General features: G+C 36.7%; 1 protein-coding gene across 1 annotated transcript in view; it reads right to left on the reverse strand.

Moving 5' to 3' along the window:
- Positions 1–22,160, reverse strand: part of EML6 (EMAP like 6) — a 119,684-nt gene that overhangs the window by 64,244 nt on the left and 33,280 nt on the right. Inside the window, exons 2-7 of the mRNA XM_075147809.1 lie at positions 16,944–17,103; positions 10,812–10,910; positions 8,634–8,702; positions 5,566–5,751; positions 3,517–3,652; positions 404–605 (exon numbers count right to left, since the gene is read on the reverse strand). Of these exons, the coding sequence (XP_075003910.1) occupies positions 404–605; positions 3,517–3,652; positions 5,566–5,751; positions 8,634–8,702; positions 10,812–10,910; positions 16,944–17,103 (852 nt within the window). The remainder of the gene's footprint in view (positions 1–403; positions 606–3,516; positions 3,653–5,565; positions 5,752–8,633; positions 8,703–10,811; positions 10,911–16,943; positions 17,104–22,160) is intronic.

The following is a 22,160-nucleotide window of genomic DNA, read 5'->3' on the forward strand; positions in this document are numbered from 1 at the left end:
TGAGTCAGACACCTGCTGTGTAAAACATTGGTCAAAGGTATTTAGGTTTTAGGCCTGCTGCATATTATTAGAGAAGAGAAGTACGAGGTGACCATTCTCCATTTAGATACCTACATCTGCTGTTCAGAACAGTAATGAGTTAGTACTTAAAGCAGACTATATAAATCCAGCATGTTTTAAACACAAATTCCAATTACTTTTACATGATGTGTGGAGCCCAAATATGAGGGCTGAAGAGAAAAAGCAAAGCTGCTAAGAAACACATGGGAAAAAAATGTTGTCTTAATGGAGTCTTAACATAAGGCCAGAAAATAAATAAATTACAAATATGGCAAATTGACATTGGTTAAAAACGATGCGTACATGAATGAATAGATAAAAAATAAATAAGATCTAGCCTTACCGGACAGATCGATCATCACTGCCTGTGACTGCTAAAGGCTTCTTTGGATGGACCGCCAGGGCCCAGAGCTCCCCTTCACAATGGCCCTGCATAATCAGCATGGGTTTATCTCTTTCTCTTACTAGCACCTCAAATATTTCACTGTCCTGTGTCCCTGCTAAAAGTCTGTCCGCTTTCCAACAGACACTTCGGATGGACAAACCTGACAGGGGACAGAATAATCTTAGATTAATGGCAATGATGAGACAAAGTGATAGTCAGTACAGTGAAGATCATTAAGACTTCGAGTTAATTTGTAACAACTGTTATACTTTGACACTGAAGTCTTACAATACATCACAGCTGATTAAATCTCAAAACAGTTCGTTAAATGATCTCCATTTGACCGAAAAAGAGAACGCTCAATCCTGGGAAAATGCTGAGTATCTAACAATTCTGCTGCCAGTTTCTCAAAGGATCAAGCTCTTACGCTTTGTGTACACCTTGGGAATTTACTTTAAAAAACAAATCAATTTCTCACGATTTAAAGATCTAAATTTTAGATTAGGCCAGGTTCCTGTGACTGAAGCTGGTTTTATTCCTTTTTTCAGTACTTTACTTTTTTTTACATTTAAATGAAATGTTGAATAAAATTTTAATGGTGAATTTAAATGGTTTGGGCCCATGTTATCACACTTCCCTATTTTTGTCCCAACTGATTATTAAAAAAAAAAACCAAAACACAACGGAATCTTGCTTTGCATAACTTTTAGAGAGCTTGATCTTATTGCACAGATCTGATCCTAACTTTGCAGCTGGAATTTTACTAACCACAAGCTTAAAAATACCTCTTTAACAGGCTGAGCAATTTGATAGCATTCTCTGGTTGACTGCCTGCAGCGTTTGTATTTTCTATTCCAGTATATGAAAGTTAAAGTTTGGACAACATGTCTAGATGCTGTGAGATATGAATGAATAAAAAAATCCATTTGTCATGTAATCAAGGTCAGCCACGTCATCATTTTAACATCTTTTGGAACCGAATACACAATGCAATTAACTACTGGTCACATAAATAAAATATATTGTAGGCATTTTGTGTCATCTCTCGAGAAGGGCAAATTAATCTTCATTTACTGTCTTGTCCATTTCCAGTACCTTTTAATCTTGACAATGTCATTTTGTGACTTAGCTAAATTTCTACTGAAGCTTTGACTTACATCTTCTTCTTGATAAACACCAAAGGCCATACAAGGAATGAAGTTCAGATGTTAAGTGGAAAATGGGTATTAAGTTTTAGAATACAAAGTACATCTTTTCATGTGGGAAAGGTAATGTTTTCTGTGATGTACTGCACATAAAGATTAGCCATTATCAGATTTTTTACTAAGGTACATCTATATTTAAATATAAAAGCCAAGCCTCTGATCAGATTGTTACTGGTGATGCATCTCATTTAAAAAGTCTTTAGTACTCTTCAGTACAGGATGACCGATGAATGAGTATACAACGGGGCGGGGGGGAAATCTTTCTGACGCCCTAGAAAGACGTTTTAAGTTTGAAAGCTGATGCCTTTGCAAACTGCTTTGGAAAAAGTATTTGGAAAGGAGGGACAGAAGGTCATAGGTAAGCAGTTAAGGCTATCACCATTGCTTGAAGTTACATACGTGCTTAAACTAATCGGTGTCATTGACACAACTGAAAATGAAACAAAATTTCTAGAGTCTGTTAGTAGCAAGCACTAAATGGAAGTGATCATCAGTGAATGACATATGAGACAAACAGCAGAAAAGGAGAGACGTAACAGGAACATCACAGGCAAGAGTCGTATCACATTGAAAGAACACAGAGAGAGAAGAAATCCTGAAGCAGGAAAAAGATTAAAATTTTAGAAAATGATGGTGACAGGATATAAGTGCATGCTTAGATTTTATGACCTGCAGTCATTCCCAAGGTCCTATTTTTTATAGTTGTAGTCAGACCAGTGGTCCCACCGCATTTTTCAGAGATACACCATTTCTAGAAATGAATGTTAAACATTACGATTCTGGCTGCAAAAAACTACATAAAGCCAGAACTACAGAGCAAAGGGACTACTGGTTGGGTGTACTTGACAACTTTTTTGAGGGCTAAATTCCATGAGTTTACACTACAGTATGGCAACCTGGTGGAGCAGTGTTCATCTAAGGCTATTGGCAGTTTGTTTGTTGAATGAGCCTAGATACTGCAAACCTATGCATTTTAAAAGTATTAGAATCATCAGCTGATCTGGTTTAAGTAAGATGAAAAATAAACAGAACAAGCTTGTTACTAGATCACAGGTCAAAATATCCATAATTGAGAAAGAAAATTTTATCCTTCTTAGCAGCCTCTCGACTATTCCAACGGTAATTTTAATATGAAAACTAGGTCTAAAAACATAAGCTAAGAATCAGGGGAAATTAACACTACCCATTACAAAGTTGGCTGCCAAAAGTGTATAAAGCCTGCTTCAGGCCAGCAAACAGACTGCTAAACTCTCAATCCAAATGGATGTGTAGAATTCCCAGAAGACTAAGATCTTGATAAAGCATGCATTATGATCTATGGAGATTATAATTGCTCTGAGAGTCTAATCATAAAATAAAGTGATGACTAAGCTCATGGGAAGCATGATTAGATTCAACAAATATGATGGTCAAGAATTTAATAATATTCTCTCTGTTAAATATGCCAAGTGCTACCATTCCAAATGAAGCTAATGGAGTGTTCAGATACTCAGCATCTTTGAATATCAGGTTCCAAAAATCTCAAATAAATAAATTAATTGCAATTAATTAATTAAGTTAAAGATTGGCTAACTTTTCTCCTACCTTTTTGTGTTTAATTAGTTTTTACTTATCTTCTTGTATTTACATGGTGGGGAGCACCAACTATAAGCATCCCTCTGTTTATACTATGAAACATGGAAAACTCTTCAGGCTACATCAGGCTACATCATTGTCAGAGAAAAAAGGGAATACAGATCTCAAAAGTACATACAGTCATTAAGTAAAAAAATCAACAGTATGCAGAGATACTTATGCTTCAAATTAAATTGTGTGACAATCCATTATCTAGATGTGTGAAAAACCATTAAAGTAATAGCGCATTACCTTTGTATCCTTGTTCAGTCTCCCTGAGATCAATTTTAGTAATTGGTTTGAAATCAGTGTCCCATAACCGAATGCAACCATCTCTCCCTCCAGTGGCGAAACCTTCCTCGCAAGCATACATACTAAAAATTCCAGCCTGTTAACCAATAGTATAACAAGTTTTAAAGTTCTTTACAATCGATTTAAACACACAAAGCAAATGTTTTTGAACACTCTTGTTAAAGGCTAGAAACTGCTAGGCAGCAAAATGTTGTTCATCCAGAAAGCAAACCAGCAAACACAGCGGGATACTTTTATTTCAAGTGCTCTCACTTTAGTGATTTATGTAGGAATTTTTGTACAAATACCAGTGATATAGCCTACTTGCAGAACTTCAAATTTGGTTTAGTTAATATTATTACAAGGATATTAAATAAATAATGGAACACTTAAAATAAATAGTTACCCAGAATAAACAAAAACAAGCAAACAAGCAATACAAATATTCTTACAGGTGCGGAGATGATTGAGACATTCTTTCATGAATTCAGTTCAGACATCATTTGGAATCTGACAGGAACTGAAAGAGTGTCAATTCATTCTCTTTGTTGAAAGACAAGTTTCTATTACAGTTTGAATTTCTTCTTCATTTTTGAAAATGCCTCATTATTGATGACTCTGCTGTACTACATTGGAATAGCTCATGGAATGCCTGCTGATTCAGTTTATTAGGAAAACCTCTCAGTTAAGAGACAAGTTGAACTGCATGGAAATTAATACAATGAAGAGAAGACCTCTGTTTTCAAAGTGGCCTTGTTCAGTGTCTTAATAAATTAATATTTCTAATAATTAATTACATAGAGATTAGAAATTGGGCAAGAGAATGCATATTAGCCGTGGGCAAACCCCATAATTTATAAGGATGAAACAGAACACACTGTTTAGAAAGAGATTGTATTAATCATTCACATGAATCTAAATAAAACTCTGCAAACAAAATTCTGCAAATATACTACAGGGGTTTATTGTTTTCCAAAGATACTTCCATGCTATTGCAGTTGCACATAAGCAAAACCTGGCAATTACACAGTAGTTCTGCAGGTAAGATGTCCCACTGACTTCAATCTGACTGCTTACATAAATTAGGGATTACTTCTATAAATAATGATTACTTTCTGAACACTTAGATCTAATTTCAAAAGCTAATATGAATCTTGATGCACTGCCAACATAACTAATTTTGGGAGGTCAGAAAAAAACTGTTAAACTTGCAGTGCTCTTTCTAGAAAGGTTCTACAAGAAAACTACAGCGACAACTGTTAGATTTCATATCACTCTTCTAAGAAAAATATTCTTGCTTCCTTCTGTTCAAAAAACCCATGCTAGAATGCCATTAGCCACAGTCATATTCAAAACAGGAGCAGTTCTCAAATACATTTGAAACAAGACATGAAAATCCTACTGTGCCTTTACTGCAGCAACAACAGAGACATAAATTTATTATATTAGAGTGGTTAGAAATCTAACACGATCCTATACATTCCCCTTTCTCTCTGTAATTATAAGTGCTCCAAATTAGGGGGGTGTTATGAAGCCCATTGGAGTAAACTGTCTTTGGAATATGGTCGGAGTGCAATTCACAGATTAAACAGGTTTACTCCACATTGAAGCTTTTATGAAGAGTCAGTCTTCAGTGTTGGGAATTTTAGTGGTAAAATTCTATTTAAAATAAGATCATTTGGTTACCAACTATTTTTAAGTAAACTGATCATAACTGAAGCTACTCAATCTGTGAAACTTTAGATTTAGAAACTTCACTTTAGAGTTAGTCTGCTTGGTTAAATCAATGCTATAAATATCAGCAGTTCTGTCAGTATCAGTTCAGCAGCTAGCATCTGTTGACAACACGTAAACAAAGTGTAAGTTTACACGTAAGTTCTTAACTGATGAACAGTCTTAGACTTCCTTCTGACCTGAAACAGAAGAAAATCTTTGTAGATAAGCCTTCAAGAAGTTTTTCAATTCAATGAACAATTCATTTCAGAAATTGACATTAAAAACACAACTTACACTATGTGCTCCTTGAATTGTGCGGACTAAGTTTAGCCCTTTCCAAACATAGATGTCTCCATTTAAAGCACCAGAGTACGTGATATCTTCTTTTGCACATGCTAAACAAAGGATAGTTTGGAGATCTCCTGTTTTACCAAATATTCCTCTCTTTGCTGTCAGTGCATTTCCACACAATGTCCAAAACTGTGAAATATAAATGGCATATTAGGAAAAATTTCTGCAGAATTTCCATTTTTTCATATTAGTGTGCAGATCCTTACAGAAAGTGTCTGGACAGACACTTAAATGACTCCTGTAGTCCTATCAGAATGCCCATTACTCCCAAAACTGTCCATTTACCAAGGAAACCCCCAGGCAAATGCAGGTTTAGACTAGACATTAGGAAAAATTTCTTCACCGAAAGGGTTGTCAAGCACTGGAACAGGCTGCCCAGGGAAGTGGTTGAGTCACCATCCCTGGAGGTATTTAAAAGACGTGTAGATGTGGCGCTTAGGGACATAGTTTAGTGGTGGACTTGGCAGTGCTGGGTTAACGGTTGGACTTGATGATCTTAAAGGTCTTTTCCAACCGAAACGATTCTATGATTCTATTATATGATTCTATGAAAATGAAAACTGTTTGAGAAAGTGAGGCACAATTCTGACTCACTATTGCTACACTACCCCTTCTCATGATCTCACTGTCTTTTATCATGTGTTGCTGGGTGGTGCCTGTCAATATGAATGCAACTTTTTAAAGCCAGGAACGTCCCATTTTTCTTGTCTGCAAAACTTAAAATACAGCTACACTTCTGAAGAAGTCTTAAAGACTTAAAGAACTTACGTGCCTGGAGTAGACATTTCTGCCCTTTTCCAATGCACTGAAAGAGATACGTCCCTCAAATATAGTTATGTTTACTGAGAAACCATCTGATGGATGGAGGCTGCAAACGCTTGTACATGAAACAACTCTGACTACGAGAGTAGTAGGTTCTCTAAGTGTGGAACGGTGACTTTCTTGACTTCTACACAGAGACAGTGACATTCTGCAAAAAAGAATGTCAGACTGACTGGGGAACAGAAGACAGTCAAGAGAATACAAAGTTTGTCTTAGAAGGGTGGGCTAGAAATATCATACTACTACTTTTTGAATCAGTTCAGAGTGCTTTTTTTTAAAATAAATGTAATTTTATCATGCAGAGAGGATAGTTAGTGCACCCAGCTCCCTCAAGGATCAGACCTTCCAGGGAAGGTAAAGAGAATTTCCATTAGATGTGTAGGAGAAGTGCTGAAATATCCAGGCCTGCCAGCACTAGGATGTTCTAGACACCTGCAGAAACAGAACAGTAAATCTATGTGGAGTAGCATAGTCCTGAATGGACTTGCCAGTTCAGGTCTTTATTGGTTGAGGCATCTGTGCTCTGTGGTCCGTTGCACACTGGAAAGATACTTTCAGAGATTGGACAGGAATACTGAAGTGCCTGACACAGATGCATAATGTCTATCTCATTCCCACTTTACATGCCTACACCCTTCAGTGGCTATAAGCCAATTTTTTAGGTCTTTCTCTTTGTACTTACTCCTATAAAATTCCTATAAAGCTGAATTCCAGAAAATCCTTGGATCAGGAATTTTTATTTCAGATCCTTCTCTATTTCTAATTCAATTAAATTGTCCCATTGCCTCTTAACGTAAGCCAATTTACGAGAAGGCAGTGGGAATACTTCCCCCAGGGCTTTCATACTGTGAGTAAAACATATACTCTTCTCACCTCTGTGCCCTTCTAGCTGTAGAAGGGCAAGAGAGCAGGTAGCAGTGTTAGGAAATGGGTGGAGGGAGGATCCTGAGCTCAGTCTGAGATTCCTTAGCTCCTAGGCTTTACCACAGCTTCTAATATCTGCTCAGCCAAATGAGCAAATAGAACTGAAATGCTAAAGGAATAAACGGCACTATTCCCAAGTATTAGTCCCAATTCTCAAAGTGATACAATTACTTTAGAGCTGTTCTTTTCCTTCATTGCAAGTTAAAGTAATTATCACATTCCCACAGTCTTATAATGAGTGGCAAGTATATAGACTGCTGTTTGAGCATCACTGGAGGGGAATACCTAATCATTTCCCCCCCACCTTTTTTTTTTTTTTTTTTTTTTTGGCATGCCTGTGTCTATATGTATTTACTTTGCCTGGTATTATGCATGTTCAGGGTAATTATGGCCATTTTAAACAGAACACAGGTGCCAAACAAAGACAGGTTTTGGAAAACAGCTTGCAGAATACAACAGATGGTATCACTTCTGCCAAAATCGCCCACAGTTTGAAAGCAGTGGTGGTTTTAAGGGCACAAGCTTCTCAGTAACCAGGGCTAGAGATATTAAATCGTTTCCTAAACTTCTAGTTAAAGCTCTTCCCACCCCAGTCATGTGAAATAATTGCCATCTGTTAGGAATGCTTTTGATGAGACAGGAGAAAAATAGAAGCCTGCAGGGAATATTGGCAAGCAGAAGGATTTCTTTCTAAGCTTTTTATAGGCACGAGAATGCTTTATCCTAAACTTATAGTATATATCTAGGTTCAGATTTAAATCACCTCTGGAAAAGGTGACTTAGAGGGAGCAGATAGTGGGGCCCTAGAGTTTTCATCTGTTCACCTCTGCAGGTATTGCATACCTTCTCTGCGGTATTCCTACAAATGCTGGTAGCAGTTCATTCAATTCATACTTTTAACTTAGTTCCTCCTATACCTGTTCAGTGACCCTTTGTGATGCTTGATGAGAGAAATCACTAAAGGCTGAGACAATTTTGAGACAATCTGGGTGGAATGGAGAGGGCAGAGAACCCAAAAATTACAAGTATACAATGATGAAAATTACACCAAATGATCTTCCCGCATTGCTTGTTAAGTGGATCTGCACCTCAGTCACTGCTGAATGTCTAAATTGGCTTCAAACAAAAAGTTTTGCTAAAATGTTCAGAGTAAAGAAAGAAAAATATAAACTGTCTTATATTTAAAGCCCTCATCATATAAGAGGACAATTTTTTTTGGTGACATTTATTTACTTTTTAACAAGTAAACAATAAAAGCTATTTACCTTTATGTGTTTTACTCCACAGCTGACGATTCTGTTTGGTTGATATTGATCCCAGGAAATATCGAATATCTGTTAAGAAATACAGTCAGCTGATATTTTAAGTTATACAGTAGTTGCATCTAGGCTCAGTTTGCTTTTACCAATTTTTAGGCATCATTTCTGTTGCAACGTATTCCTAAAAATGGAAGAATACTATTTAGGTAAATTTGGAACTCTCTCTAAACCAGGATTAAGGCAAACATGCAGGCTTCCTCACATAGTTCTGTCAACACACCTCATTCCTGCCTTCACGCTACCAATCTATTCTAGCTCCAAGATGTTACTGAATAAACAATATTTACTGTCTCAAATAAAATGAGAATTATGAGAATTAATGAGAACTAAGCTAATGTTCCTCAAGCTTAGGGAAGAAAGATCAGTACATTTATCTTCATTCATTATTTTAGGTAAAAGGTACAGTATCTAATTTAACCTGATTACCAAGAGACCTCAGTGACAAAATGGGTGAACGTCATTCATCTGACCTAATCTACAGAGTTAAAACTGAATTCTTCATTTTGATTAATGTTACATTTACATTTCTAATAGCATGCATCAAAAAATGAAGTATCAGATGCTATATACTTTACCAGAACAAACTCACAGTGTATTCTATGACTATGGGCTTATGCCAAATGGAAAATATTGTTTGGAAACAAAAAGTTTGTATTTTGGCCCAGATTTTCAACAATATGTTATTTTTAGACTTTTCACCTCTGGCATTCAGCTTTTCAACGTCCAAGCTGAGAACAAATGAGGTTACCACAATCATTAGTTACTTCAGGAAACGTATGTCTGTAGAGAAATACAATGGGACTTTTTGCTGCTTGTAGCTCTTCAGCTATTGAGTATAAATCACAAGAGAATTTCAATCAGCTTACAGGAACATACTCTGTTAAGCTTACCATCATTCATTTTATACAAAAGGAAGCACTGCCTTCCTACAAAATATGTATCTTTTTATAAACATCAGGATTTACATGTAAGCGCTGCTAGAACACACAAGATATTTCATCTTCAGAAATGCTTTATGACTCCTGCACACTAAATCATCAGAATTTGTGGCCTAGTTAGATATGCATTCTTTCCCACTCCCTCTTCAGTGCCAATCTCCTTTTTCTGGTTGTGAAAGCCTACTGAGACTAAGATTTTAGTACTTCTTGCCTGTCCTGGAGTCTTCTGCTAAGTCAGAACCTGATCTTGTACCTACTGAGGTCAGTAGCAAAACTTCCACTGACGTAACTGGAAAGTGAATCAGTTCTGACAGAGAAATTCAAATAAGGACTAAGATTCTGTTGTGTTGGGAACATTGTAAGTAAAAACGAAGTACCAGATTTATTCAGATGACACATAAGATGCAGATAGACTGTATGTACATACAAACTGTAAGGAAGGGTTTAGTCTGCTGCTTTGCATATATAAATACTCCATCATGTGTAGTAAAACATTATAATACCTCAAAATTATAACATTCTAGCATGTTATAATATCATAATACGGATAAGAGAAAAGTTGTCAGAATGTGTCCATCATTTATTTTAATGTATGCATCTTTGTGCTTATATATGTTGGGGAGGTATTTTGCTTATGCTAAACCTGTTTGAACATTTCCTAATCCTGAATAATATTCTAAACTCAGTTCAGTTCTCATATTTATTGAGGTTATTATGATCCTTTACCTGAAGGTAATAGATATAAAAAGAATATTTATCCTAATTGTATTTCTCCTACAGGTAACTGTCTTAAGCAAAAATAAAAGGGAGATAATTAAACTTTCCCTCAGGATAAAATGTCTTTTTGACATATTCAGAAAGAACATTATCTTTGTCCACTGAGCTAGCATTTCACATCTTATATAAAGAGCTATAAATCATCCTAATCAGTACGTAATTACAAAGTATTTCCTCTCTAGGCCTGCTAGACAGTCAGCTCAAGAATCCATCATTTGCCTCATTTATTAACACAGTGCTTTGTGCTATGTCTGGCACAATGCGAAGAAATAAATACCTTGTTCAGTATTTTAAAACCCAGGTAGAACGATCAAAATTACCTTTGCATTAACCTAATATAAACAAAAATTAGTTTTAAAACAGTTTTGTAATTCCCAGACAAAATTCAGTAAACCCTTCATACAATTACCCTGTCTGAATGGCCTGTAGCTGTTGCCAGTAGTTTTCCTCTCTTCCAGTCCCAAATACACACTGTATTTTTGGCATCCAGTCCCACTGAAGCTAAACGCTAAGGAAAAACAATAGTAATCCAGTTAACAGAAAATCAACTCAAAAATCAGTTTACTGTAGTTCAGATTGTTATGTGTACAAATGGATTTTCCCACGCATGACTTGTGTTTGAGCTACATTGCAAAGGCACCATCAGGATATTCACACTTACATTTACTCACTGGAGAAAGCACCGAAATGTCTAATCTTTTCTAAAAAGTCAGGTTATTAATTTCAGATTACCAATGCCTCAAGTACAATTCTTATAATGAAAGATTTGAGGTGCTTCTTTCAGGTGCACGCGATTCTAGCATTTTGATCAATTAACCTGATAATAAAAATGGGAAATAAAAGCTCTCATTATTTCCAAATACAATTTTGTTCATTATGCTCATTTTGTTAAGCTTTAGAATCAGAATTGGATATACTTTTAATAATTGCCATTTACATAGCTTAGTATATCAAATCACCAGCTAAAATAACTAATAATTTTAATACTCTTAAATGTCAATAATGCAAGAAAGAAAAAGAACAAAATAAAATCCAAGCGAAAGTCTTCCTGTCTATGTTGAATTTATTAGATAGCAAAAAGGTCAGGTAGGTCTGATTCTCAGTTTCTTTGCATCCTAGTATTGACAATGACTACTTGAATAATTAGGGAAGGGGGGTAGATAGCATACATCTGCAACATATCCAGAAGATCAACAGTTATTGTGAAGGTTGTAGGTTTTTCCCCTTCCAGTGACTGTGCTAATTATGTCCAACTTGATGTGATTTCCATCAGAGTTTCTTATTAGGTGAGAGATTTTTGACTGCAGACCAGAGATGGTAGAACTAGATCTGTACCAGTGCAAAGACTAAGCTAGTGCCAAACGTACTGCAACTGTATATAATGGATGTGATGCCAACGTATGTTGGATAGGGATATATAATGGATACGTAATGGATATGTCCAACATATATTAGTAAAAGGAATATGCCTGAGTAACTTGCACCATGGGAAGGTGAGAGACTATTTTCATGGGAAACAATCTTGTAGCTCAGTAACATGACTTCTTAAAAACAGCCATATCTGTTGTGTCCATACTGCCTGTCCCTTGTTCTTCTCATCGTCCTGTCTAATAACTTCTTATCATAAGGAATTTACAGTCCAACCGAAGCTCCTAAGCATTTTGCTCTGTTGTAGGAAAGCCTGCACTTCAAGAACATGCAATAAATGAAACCTTCCTTTTTGCCTCAGAGACAAAGATCGGCCGATGAACCACCTGGTCCAAATGGACATATGTTTCAGAGATTACATTGACCAGACCTTTTCCTTGAAGACTTGCGTCAAGAAGATGACTTGCAAACTGAATCCCTTCAACTGAATTTCCTTCAACTAAATGTCCACTATTTTTTGGCTCAAATTTTGAATACGCAAATTGTTTGAAGTCTGGAGATGTCTGTGATAATACAAAAGGACTGAGCCAGCAAAGAAAACAAATGTAATTACTCAAGATTCCTCTAAAATGCTGTATTAGAAAAAATAGTAATTGCAGTAAGGCTATCAACTACTGTACAACTGAGAGAAGAAATCATTATTCATGAAGAAACAGAAGGCTCCAGTTTTCATTCTGTAGCAAAATAATTCAGAGACAAGGTACTCCATGCCTTTTCATGCCATTTATAAGCGTAAAAACATAGTGTACATCTTCCTTCTTAAGACAGCCACTCTCAAAAGTCTCCGGTTTAAATGCAGTAGGTACACATGCACCCTTCCCTGTCTTCTTAAAAGCTACAGTTCCTTTATTTTAGAGCAATGAAATATATCTTTTTAAACTTTGGTTTCATGGGAGTTGACAGCATGCATTATGCCTACTGCAATACCTGAACTCTGCCTAGTGAATAATGCATAACCCAACCAATATCCTACCAGCAAATGTATTAAGCAATATGGTACTAATGAAAAAAAACTCAAAAAACCAAAAACCTATTTACAGACTTATACTACAAGTTCCTCTGAGTCCAGTCTACTTTTATATTGTCTTTCACTGAAATAAAAATACCTGAGGTCTTGTTAAACCAAACTGTGTGAGGATCTACTGCAGGAACTTGCAAGACACCAAGTAGTCAAGAAGACTTGATTACGATATATTACATCAAAATCTGTTTGAAGTCTCTCCATATGTGAGGCTTTGAAATGGTAGATAAAGGTAGGTTCCAAATTCGGGGTTCCATCGCTAGATGTGTACTGAATATCTGAATTTAAGCTAGGACAACATGCCTGATTATTAGACATATGGTAATGAAGGAAAAAGAAAATAAAATATAGGAAAGAATGAACATGCTCCTGCCAGTTACCAACATAAAAATATTTGTTTTCAGAAAGAACTATTATTGTAGCAAAAATAAGTTTTATTTGCCCTTGAGCAATCTACACCTACCCAGGGGTTTGGATGTACTGATCAAAACACAACATATTTTTCATGGAACCTTCACCGATTCCAACTTTTTCTCACCTCTTTTATACAGTTCTCTTCACCATGGAAACCATGGCAGTACTTGCAGTATCTTTTAGATTCATGATGTGAACAACATCAGATCTGAACTGTAACTACCAGTCAGGAAATTACCATTAGTGAGGTAGATGGACAGTGAAAGTACTAGGGGAAATTAAGAAATATTTTATATTTTCTTCCAACATAGGTCTACTGAAGAAGGTCTCCTGCTGACAGAAAAGTAAAGTGATAAATGCTGACTTTCCTTTTTGGTTGAAACACTTACACTTCCAGTCCTCCTTCTGGAAGAGAATTTGACAGAATTCTGTTCAGAGAATTCACACAACTACCAGAAGAAAATATCTGCCAAGTAGTTTATGCACATAATTAACCAATTATTTTTAAATCTACACAGATTTAGAAGATCTGGCTAAAGAAGTCTACTGCTACCTAATGCCAAATCTAGAAATGTATGTATGTATTATGGCAGTGCCCTCCTCACTCCATTTTTTTAAAAAAATTATTTTTAGAAAGCACACAAAAAGGGTTCATCTAAAATAACTCAGAACAAAAATTGAACCGTATAGTATTGGTGAAATACTTCAATATAAAAGACATCAGCTTTGTAGGCAATTCTCTGAAGGGTAAATGTTAGTACTTTTAAGGAGAAACTGCAGTTAATTCCCGATTCAACAAAAGACATTTTTAATTATAGGCAAACTGACAGCTCTTCATTAAACATTTGAACAAAGTGCAGCTTCCCTCCCACCAAATGTCATCTCCTAGTCGTATAGAAGCAGCCCAAACTAAAGTACGTATTTTTAAATAGCAACAGTTCTGCAAGATATTCAGCTGCCATCAGTACTTTTAAAATACAGTATTAATTACAGATAATGTACAAAATAGGAAATTTACTCAAAATATATTTGTCTCCAAATTTAAAGCTGTGTTGAAGGTACATAAAATAAAGGAAGCATATAAGCTATCCCTTGATTTAAGCTGCATATAGATCTTCTCCATGCATTATAAAAGATAACAAATCCTGTTTACTCTCCATTACCCAGTTTGTGGTAAATTATGCCAGGGAAGCACTGCAGAGACCACTAAGCTGCCTCCGTGCAGTGTCAGCTGAAGTCCAGCAGGGAGTAATATTTCAGAACTAATTCATCTGAATGCCTGAAACAGGCACCCCAGAGTTTCTGGTACAAGAAGAGCTAATTCATTAACTTGGCTAAAATATAGATGCAGTGTCACTGTTTTGGGAGCCACGGTAAATCCATGTACTGGAGCTGTGCAGCACAGCAGCTCAACACAACCCAGCAGCAACTCAACCCAGCAGCTACCCTTGGAACCAGGAGCTGTGCACAGCGGCGTGGGAGGAAGCCAGGCTGACTTTATGGGGATCCAGCTCAGGTGGGGAAGCAGAATTATCTGGCCTTTTCCTCAGCCTACTTTTATTTAGCAAGCGGACAGCTGACAGAGGTAGCAGAGAAAAGAATACATTTCTTATTGCATCTATACCTTATGTTATTGTTGAATTCATTTGTGTTTGGGGGCTAAAATACAAATCTCTCTTGGATATTAGTAGACATTCAATATAAAAGAATGACAGGTATGCATTAGAAGGAAAGGTGCAAGCAATATATGCGAAGTCTGTTTTGTCCTATCACAAGATGCCAGCTCCCTTGGGTGTGCTGACTAAATAAACTGGAACTGCTAGCGGCTCTGAATTCCAAATACTCAAAGTCTTTCTACCATGCCCTTTAATTTTGGCTCAGCACATCAGCTGCTTCTGCAAAGTCAGAAAGAACAGCAAAAAGCCAAGATACATTATCCATATTTATGTTTTCCAGCATTGGTCTTTCTCCAGATATAAAAGCGTTCTGTGCAAATTTTTATTTCCAGAATAAACTGCAACTTCTCCAGCACTTCCAGAAACAGAACGTTACTGTTCTGCAAGGTCAACACAGCAGTAAGTCAGTTTTTAATTACAGCCAGGCACTCAGCAGATTTTCAGAAGAGCCTCCACCTTTAACTCATACTGTCTGGGCTCTTTGGTGAGTCTTTATTCCCATTAGGTGCTTAAATAGGTTTCAAAAAAAAGTTTATCCACCAGTCTTATGAAGTTAAAAATGAGAAAAAAAAAATTAAGAACAGGTATTTCTGAATGAACAATATCTTAAAAAATATTAGAGCATTAGAAATTTTGTTCTGTTGATTTGGGGGTTTTCTCATCTGACTTTTTTATTCCACAATTCCCAGGAACACTTTTTTCTTTAATTAGAATTGGCACAGGAGATTTCAGAGGAAATGGCTTTACTTTAAGAAAACTGGAGGAAGATGGTTGAAAACTAGGCTTAAAATAGAAAGCTAGTTCCAATTTTTAATGGCAAAATATAATCCATAGTGCTGTTTAGTAATTCAAGTTACCCAATGCTTTTAAACCATGTTAAAGGCAATTGCTCACGTTGGTGTCCTTCATTTCAGACTAATCTTTAAACTGAATATACACAAGATAATGCACAATAAAAAGTACTTTTGTTTCATGTGAGAATATATTTTATGCACTGTATGGCCAGTTCTGATCTCCGTCAGAGTCATAAAAGCACTGGGTGGTCAGTGGAAGAATAGCTAGGCATATGATAATAAAGCACTTCTCAATAGACAGCTAAGCATCTAGTACATGATTTTAAGAAAACCATCTAAAGGCAGTTCTGCCCTATTGGGATGCAATTCTGAGGTACACAAGCAAATACAAAACCCAATAAAGACCTGTGCAAGAATCCAGGTATCAGCTAATCTAAGCAATCCTAAAAATATTTTAGCAACCAGCTATAAAGTATGACCACGGAGTTATATCAGAAAACTCATTTGGATATCAATAATCACAAAATTGCACAGATAGATATTTATAAAACAATGAATGTGAAATATTTCTCAGGTTTATGTGAATCGCAGATCTATTTTCCTCCTAGTTCATTCACAACTGAATGCTTTTAATAGTTGGTCTCCAGGGGAAAAAGAAATAATCAATGTGTTTAGCTGTGAATTGCCCACCATTTACTTACGTTTTAAACTTTGTCTCAAAATACCATATAATCATATAATCTAATCACATGGTACAAAGCCACACACTCTGTGTCCTAACCCCATTATTAATTAAGTTGGCTGTGCACCCCAGCCAATGAGACTCTCCGAGCCGTGAGATTACTGGCATTCTTCTGCCAAAAAAGCTGCAGGACTGTGAGGGCTTTGCCAGGAACTGATCTCTGAACAGCAGGTGACAAGTATGTGGGGAAGCTATTACATTTGAGCCTCAGAGGGCCATTTCTTCTATGGATATTTGTCCAATACCCAACGCCTCTACTTGACTTGAATGCCAGGTCGTGATTTTCATCTCAAAAACATCTTTGAAAGAGCCGTATCTGCAGCTCTTGCATTAAAACTTTAATTGTAATAGGAGTTTCAGTACTACAGCCATATAGCTACATAAACATAAAATACTTCAATGTGCGTATCTCCTAGAATCAGAAATCAAACGAAATTCAAAACACAGAGAAAGAAGATATACAAACCTGGCCATCTGAATCAAAAGCTAAGCAGGCAACTCCATGTGTATGTGCGTCCTTAAGAACAGACACAGTCTGTACGCGGTAGGAATCCCAGATGCAAATGTAAGGGTCCTTCCCAACCTGCCCTGTAGCTACCAAAGTTTTATCCGGGTGAACTGCAAGGCTGAAACAGAACACAGTTGAAGTTATAATACACTTTCTGAATCAGTAAAATAGTACAAAATGTAAAAATTAATTTAAAAAAAACACTAATTTTTTTTAGTTCTCAAGAACTTCAGCTCCTCTTGATTTATTGGAAAGATTTTATCAACTGTCTTCAAAACTCAGTCTATCCCATTATTTACTTAAAATAATATGTTTTACTGAGACCAACATGGCTAGTGCAGAATACAATTTATCATGTAATAATATTTTAACTAGAAAATTTAAGGAAAACATAACCAGAGAATTTTTGAATACTTTTGATTGATAAGCTGAATGAACACACAGGCTTTTATCTTAGTCTTTCATAGCTTTATAAAGTCAGTGGATGATTTTCTACAATTTATTCTTCTTTTATACATCAGCTCAAATATTCTGCAATATGGACCAATGGCTGAATAATGGATATTTTTCACTATCAAAAATACATGCAAGAAATCCTCTCATCTTCACATGTTTAAAGATAGTAACCTCAGAAGAGACAGAGAAATAAATTGTTTCTCCTGTATTTGAAGAAAATTACAATACGTATTTTAAGGTCTACTTTTAGTTACTGCTGCCTAAGGAGAGGTAAAGTTTACTGTACCTTTCTTAGTTTACCTCATTTTCTCTAACAGCCAATTAGAAACGGCACTTTGCACAAAAACTGTCACATCAAGCAGTATTTCTACTACTTAAAGCCAAGAAAGGTGCCAGTGTTTCAAAAACAGTTTCCTGGTTTTCAGTGATTAACTTCACTAGCATTCAGAAGACTTGCTTTGACCAACTCTTTCTTATACACTTATTAAACACCCAACTTTTTTATTCTCTGTAGTGTTTGTACAGAGATATGCTACTGCAAGGTGCATTCTAATGCAGGCTCTATGAGCAGACCCAAACTGTATTTCTGTCCACAATCCTTCAGATATGAAAATCTCCACCAGGCAGCCCACAGTATCCTTCTCCCCAAGTGTGAACACTAATATTTACTTCCATTTTGTTGCGTTGGGAGCATTTCTCTTAGATGTCAAACATTTTCTGGAACCAAGCAGTAGCATCATTAAAAAAAAAAATTTAAAAAATTCTATTTTCCTCATCACACATAAAAGATTTCCATTGTAACACAAAAGACAAAAGGCCACCATTTAGCAAACTTCATCCCACATTAACATGAGGAATGCAGGCTATCAGTAGTGACACAGTACCAGAAGCTGCTCTTTGCAATTATTGTGAGCTATTGTCAAGCTATGCTTCAACCCTTGAGGTATTCTCTTTGACAAAACCCAGAGGATCTAGTTTGAAAATTTAGCTTGGGGATGTTAATAATAAAAAACCCTCCCTAAGGTAATATGAATACAAAGACAGTTTTACACTGTTATCCAGGAAACGAATTTGAATGTCTGAGTATGTGAGCTACAGATGGAATAAGGAAAAATATCCTATTAATAAATTGACGTTCAACAGATGGCTTAGGGCAGCTGAATATTTCTTTTATCCCAGGAGCAGATAATACTAATTATTAAGAATTCATCAAAAAACTTAAGGAAGTTTCAAAAACTTATGTATTCAATTTTTTCACATTAAAGAACAATCCCTGCGAAAAGAACAATTTTAGCACAATGCCCAGTGAAACTGTTCTATCTGCTCCTGCGCTTGCTCACTCCTCCTTTCCTTCACAGGCTTGGATTCTACACTATACTGTGTGTCAACTCGTTCACCTCAATTCTAAACCTATGAGGGGAATAAAGGATGACTCCACCATACTTAAGCTGTGATACCTATAATTAAGTTAGGATACTTTTCTTCAATGACAAAAACCAGAACGAAAAGATTAATTGGGCTAATCTATCTCACTGCTAGAACAGAACCACAGCTTAATTACATCTACCACTGTTTTGTACAGTTTGGTTTTCACATACTAGAGCTTCCTATTTTACATCTTGTATTTCCATTCCTGGATATAAGGTTAAGAACAAGCACACATTTCCTACAACATAAATATGTCTGTACTGAACATATCTGTTATTTGTTTTATCCTTTTTGACGCATGAAGTCAACTAGTGGGGGAACTAAAATTAGGACCTAATATCAAATAAGTAGTACCTAAATAAGTAGTCTGATTTTTCAGAACCGCTAAGGACATTCATCTCCCGCTAACAGCCTTTACAATGCACTGTAACTGCCTACGTTCAGTCTGGCTGTTAGATAACCAAGTCTTTATTTTTGGCATCAGAACAGCGGGTTACAGAGTAAGGAAATGGAGTCCAATTTCAAGAACAAATCTGGGTGACTGTTTGATACCTGTACGTGATTTAGATGTTTGTTGTGTATTAAAATACAAAAACTGTATGCGCCGCTATACAATATATCTGCTGTAGGGTCACTTCCTGTCTTCAGATCGTAAGATTTCCTGCTGACACAGGTTCTGTGCCCTTCCCTGCCTTTTAAAATGAGTATAAACTTCATTGCTTCTGTTTTGAACTGTTAGGTGCCTTTCTTCAACCTTTCTAAGCAAACATCCTATCCTGTATCTAAAGCACTTATAATGATACCACATCACTATTTGCGCCACTGGAAAATACTGAAATACTGTGATAATCAGTGCAATATGAAAATATGATTAGAATAGATTAGGCATTCAAACAACAGCAATTTATGGTATAGAAAAATATTATTAGGGAATTACTTCCTATTCCTTCCAACAGGAGGAACGTCTAGAAACACAAAAGTCTTGCTTATGCAACGATACAATTTTCTGCAAGTCACAGGCAACAGATCTGCAGACATTTGTTTGAGACACATCAGTGCACGTCAGAGCTGTTCAACTAAAGCGAACGACTGGACCACTGACGACTTAACATCCCCGAGCCAGTCACTGCTTTCTTCACTCCCACACTTCCTACCAGACAACTTTACCTCCCTAAGCCCGTTCTCCCTTGCTCTGCTCATCCACCAGAGTTTGCACACTCTTATCAGTGTATGTACATTTGCAGACCTATTCTCAGCGTTGAGAATACGTAACAGTTCCAGTAGCTAATAACAACAACAAAAAAGAATAAAGTGGGGAAAATAAAATCAAGACATATCTTAAAATCACGAGTGTTTCTCTTAAATGTAATTCACATAATTCCCGTGCTTTTCCCATAAGCGCACTACACAGATTGCACTAGCAAAGGCTTTACTATCAGTGCGCAGTGAGAGCGTTGCTCTGTGAGGAGAGATGAGCGGGGAACCAAGGGCAGCCATGGCACAGTGCCCTCACTCACCAGGAGGTAGTCCCACAAGATCTACGCGTATGGGCAGAAGAAGTTTCACGTGAAAATTTCTCCCTGCTTTCCAGGTTTGTGGGAAAAGAACTGGAAGGTCTCTTGCTAAAGAGTTGCGGTGGAAATGGAAAGGATAAAAGTAGCAGCAATTGCTGCTGGTACTGCTTGCTGGTAGCGGCAGTCACGTCCCCACACGCCTTGGCCTCCTCTCTGCGGGAACAGTAAGAGGAGCGGGTGCACGTGTAGGGCAAGAGGCAGACATCAACTGCTTTGGAAGCGCGCGCTCCCTTCCTTCCAGGGAAGGCAAAGACAGCCAGGGGATTCCTGGCAGTCTGCTCTTCTGAGCAGCTGAATGCTTTTCTGTATGCAGAAAGCTAACCGTGAATTCCAAAAGCACTCTGGTGTGTTTGCAAAAAATGTCTGTAACAAAACTGCCTCAATAGGCGCTTCTTTTAACAAACAATCCGTTTAAGATGAACTTTAATATTACTTTAGGTAATATTTTAACATTGCACCTTATTAATAAAAAGCTCTATTAGGAAGAAGAGATTTCGGGGAACATTTCCTTTTCTTTCCCTTCCAAGATCAACAATTATGAATCCTAGCATCCAAGGCTGGAACCCTGTTAATTTAGGATAATTAAAGATGCCAGTCATGTGTTCCGGCAGGGTCTGATGAAATGCTTTATAAAAGTCATTAGTGGATCCATCTGGTCTGGGGGCCTTGCCAGATGGTAAACTCTCACTACCTCCGCAATTTCTGTTGCAATAATATTCCGCTCCAAGATTTTCTTTTTCTTTTATAACCACATTAGAATTTCAGGGGACTGAAAGTATTTGTTTCCCGTCTATATTGTATTTTTGGGGGTTTCTGTAACAGGTCCCATACCCTTATATACACATAATACAGATCTCAAGTTTAAAACCGAGATGGAACTGAAGTAGAAAAGTTTAGATATGGAATGCAAACTACTTCAAGTAGTTGAATTGAATATTAAATTGTTTAATTGAATTGAATATTAATTTTTAATTTCTGTATTTAAATTGTTCCCAAACTGCGGCTAAAACAATTTTTTCTTGATAAAGCACATAGTCAAGGAACCAGAGAATTACAGATGCTAAAAAGAATGGATGACTGGGAAGAACAAAAAAGGGATGAGGGAACTGACGATGGTTGAGGACGAGAAGTTTCAAGGAAAGAAGAGAAGGCTCAGGGTAGGTTTAATGACAGTCTTCCAGAACGTCAAAAGCAGTCATAGAGAAGGTGGAGGTACTCTCTTCCCAAGGATGCATGCTGAGAGGACGAAAGGCAAGAGACACAATTGGGAAATGGGAAATTCTGTCTGGATACAAGAAAAACATTCTTCACCATATGAAGAATTAAAGATCGGGATAGGTTGCCTAGAGAAGTGGTAGAATCCCCCTTGTTGGAAATTATTCAAGACTTACTTGGCTTGACAGGACCCTGGATAACCTAATCTAAGGCCGTGCTCTCAAGAGAAAGTTGGGCCAGATGATCTCCAGAGGCCCCTCCCAAACTAGACTTCTCTATGATTCCAAATACATCAAGAAAGTCGAAAGTAATCGAAGTAAAAATGCATTTTGGCTCACAGCAGTTTACTTGCATTAGGTAATTGCTCCTTGATGCTGCAAAAAGAAAGCAACTCCTGTTATCTTTAATATATACATAGGGAATTGATAGGTTCGTTGAGATCTTGAAATGGGTGTATCAGATAAGAGATAGAAGTTTAAAACTCACTATTCCGGGTCTTTTA

Source organism: Calonectris borealis, chromosome 3 (assembly GCF_964195595.1).
Source record: "Calonectris borealis chromosome 3, bCalBor7.hap1.2, whole genome shotgun sequence".
NCBI lineage: Eukaryota > Metazoa > Chordata > Aves > Procellariiformes > Procellariidae > Calonectris > Calonectris borealis.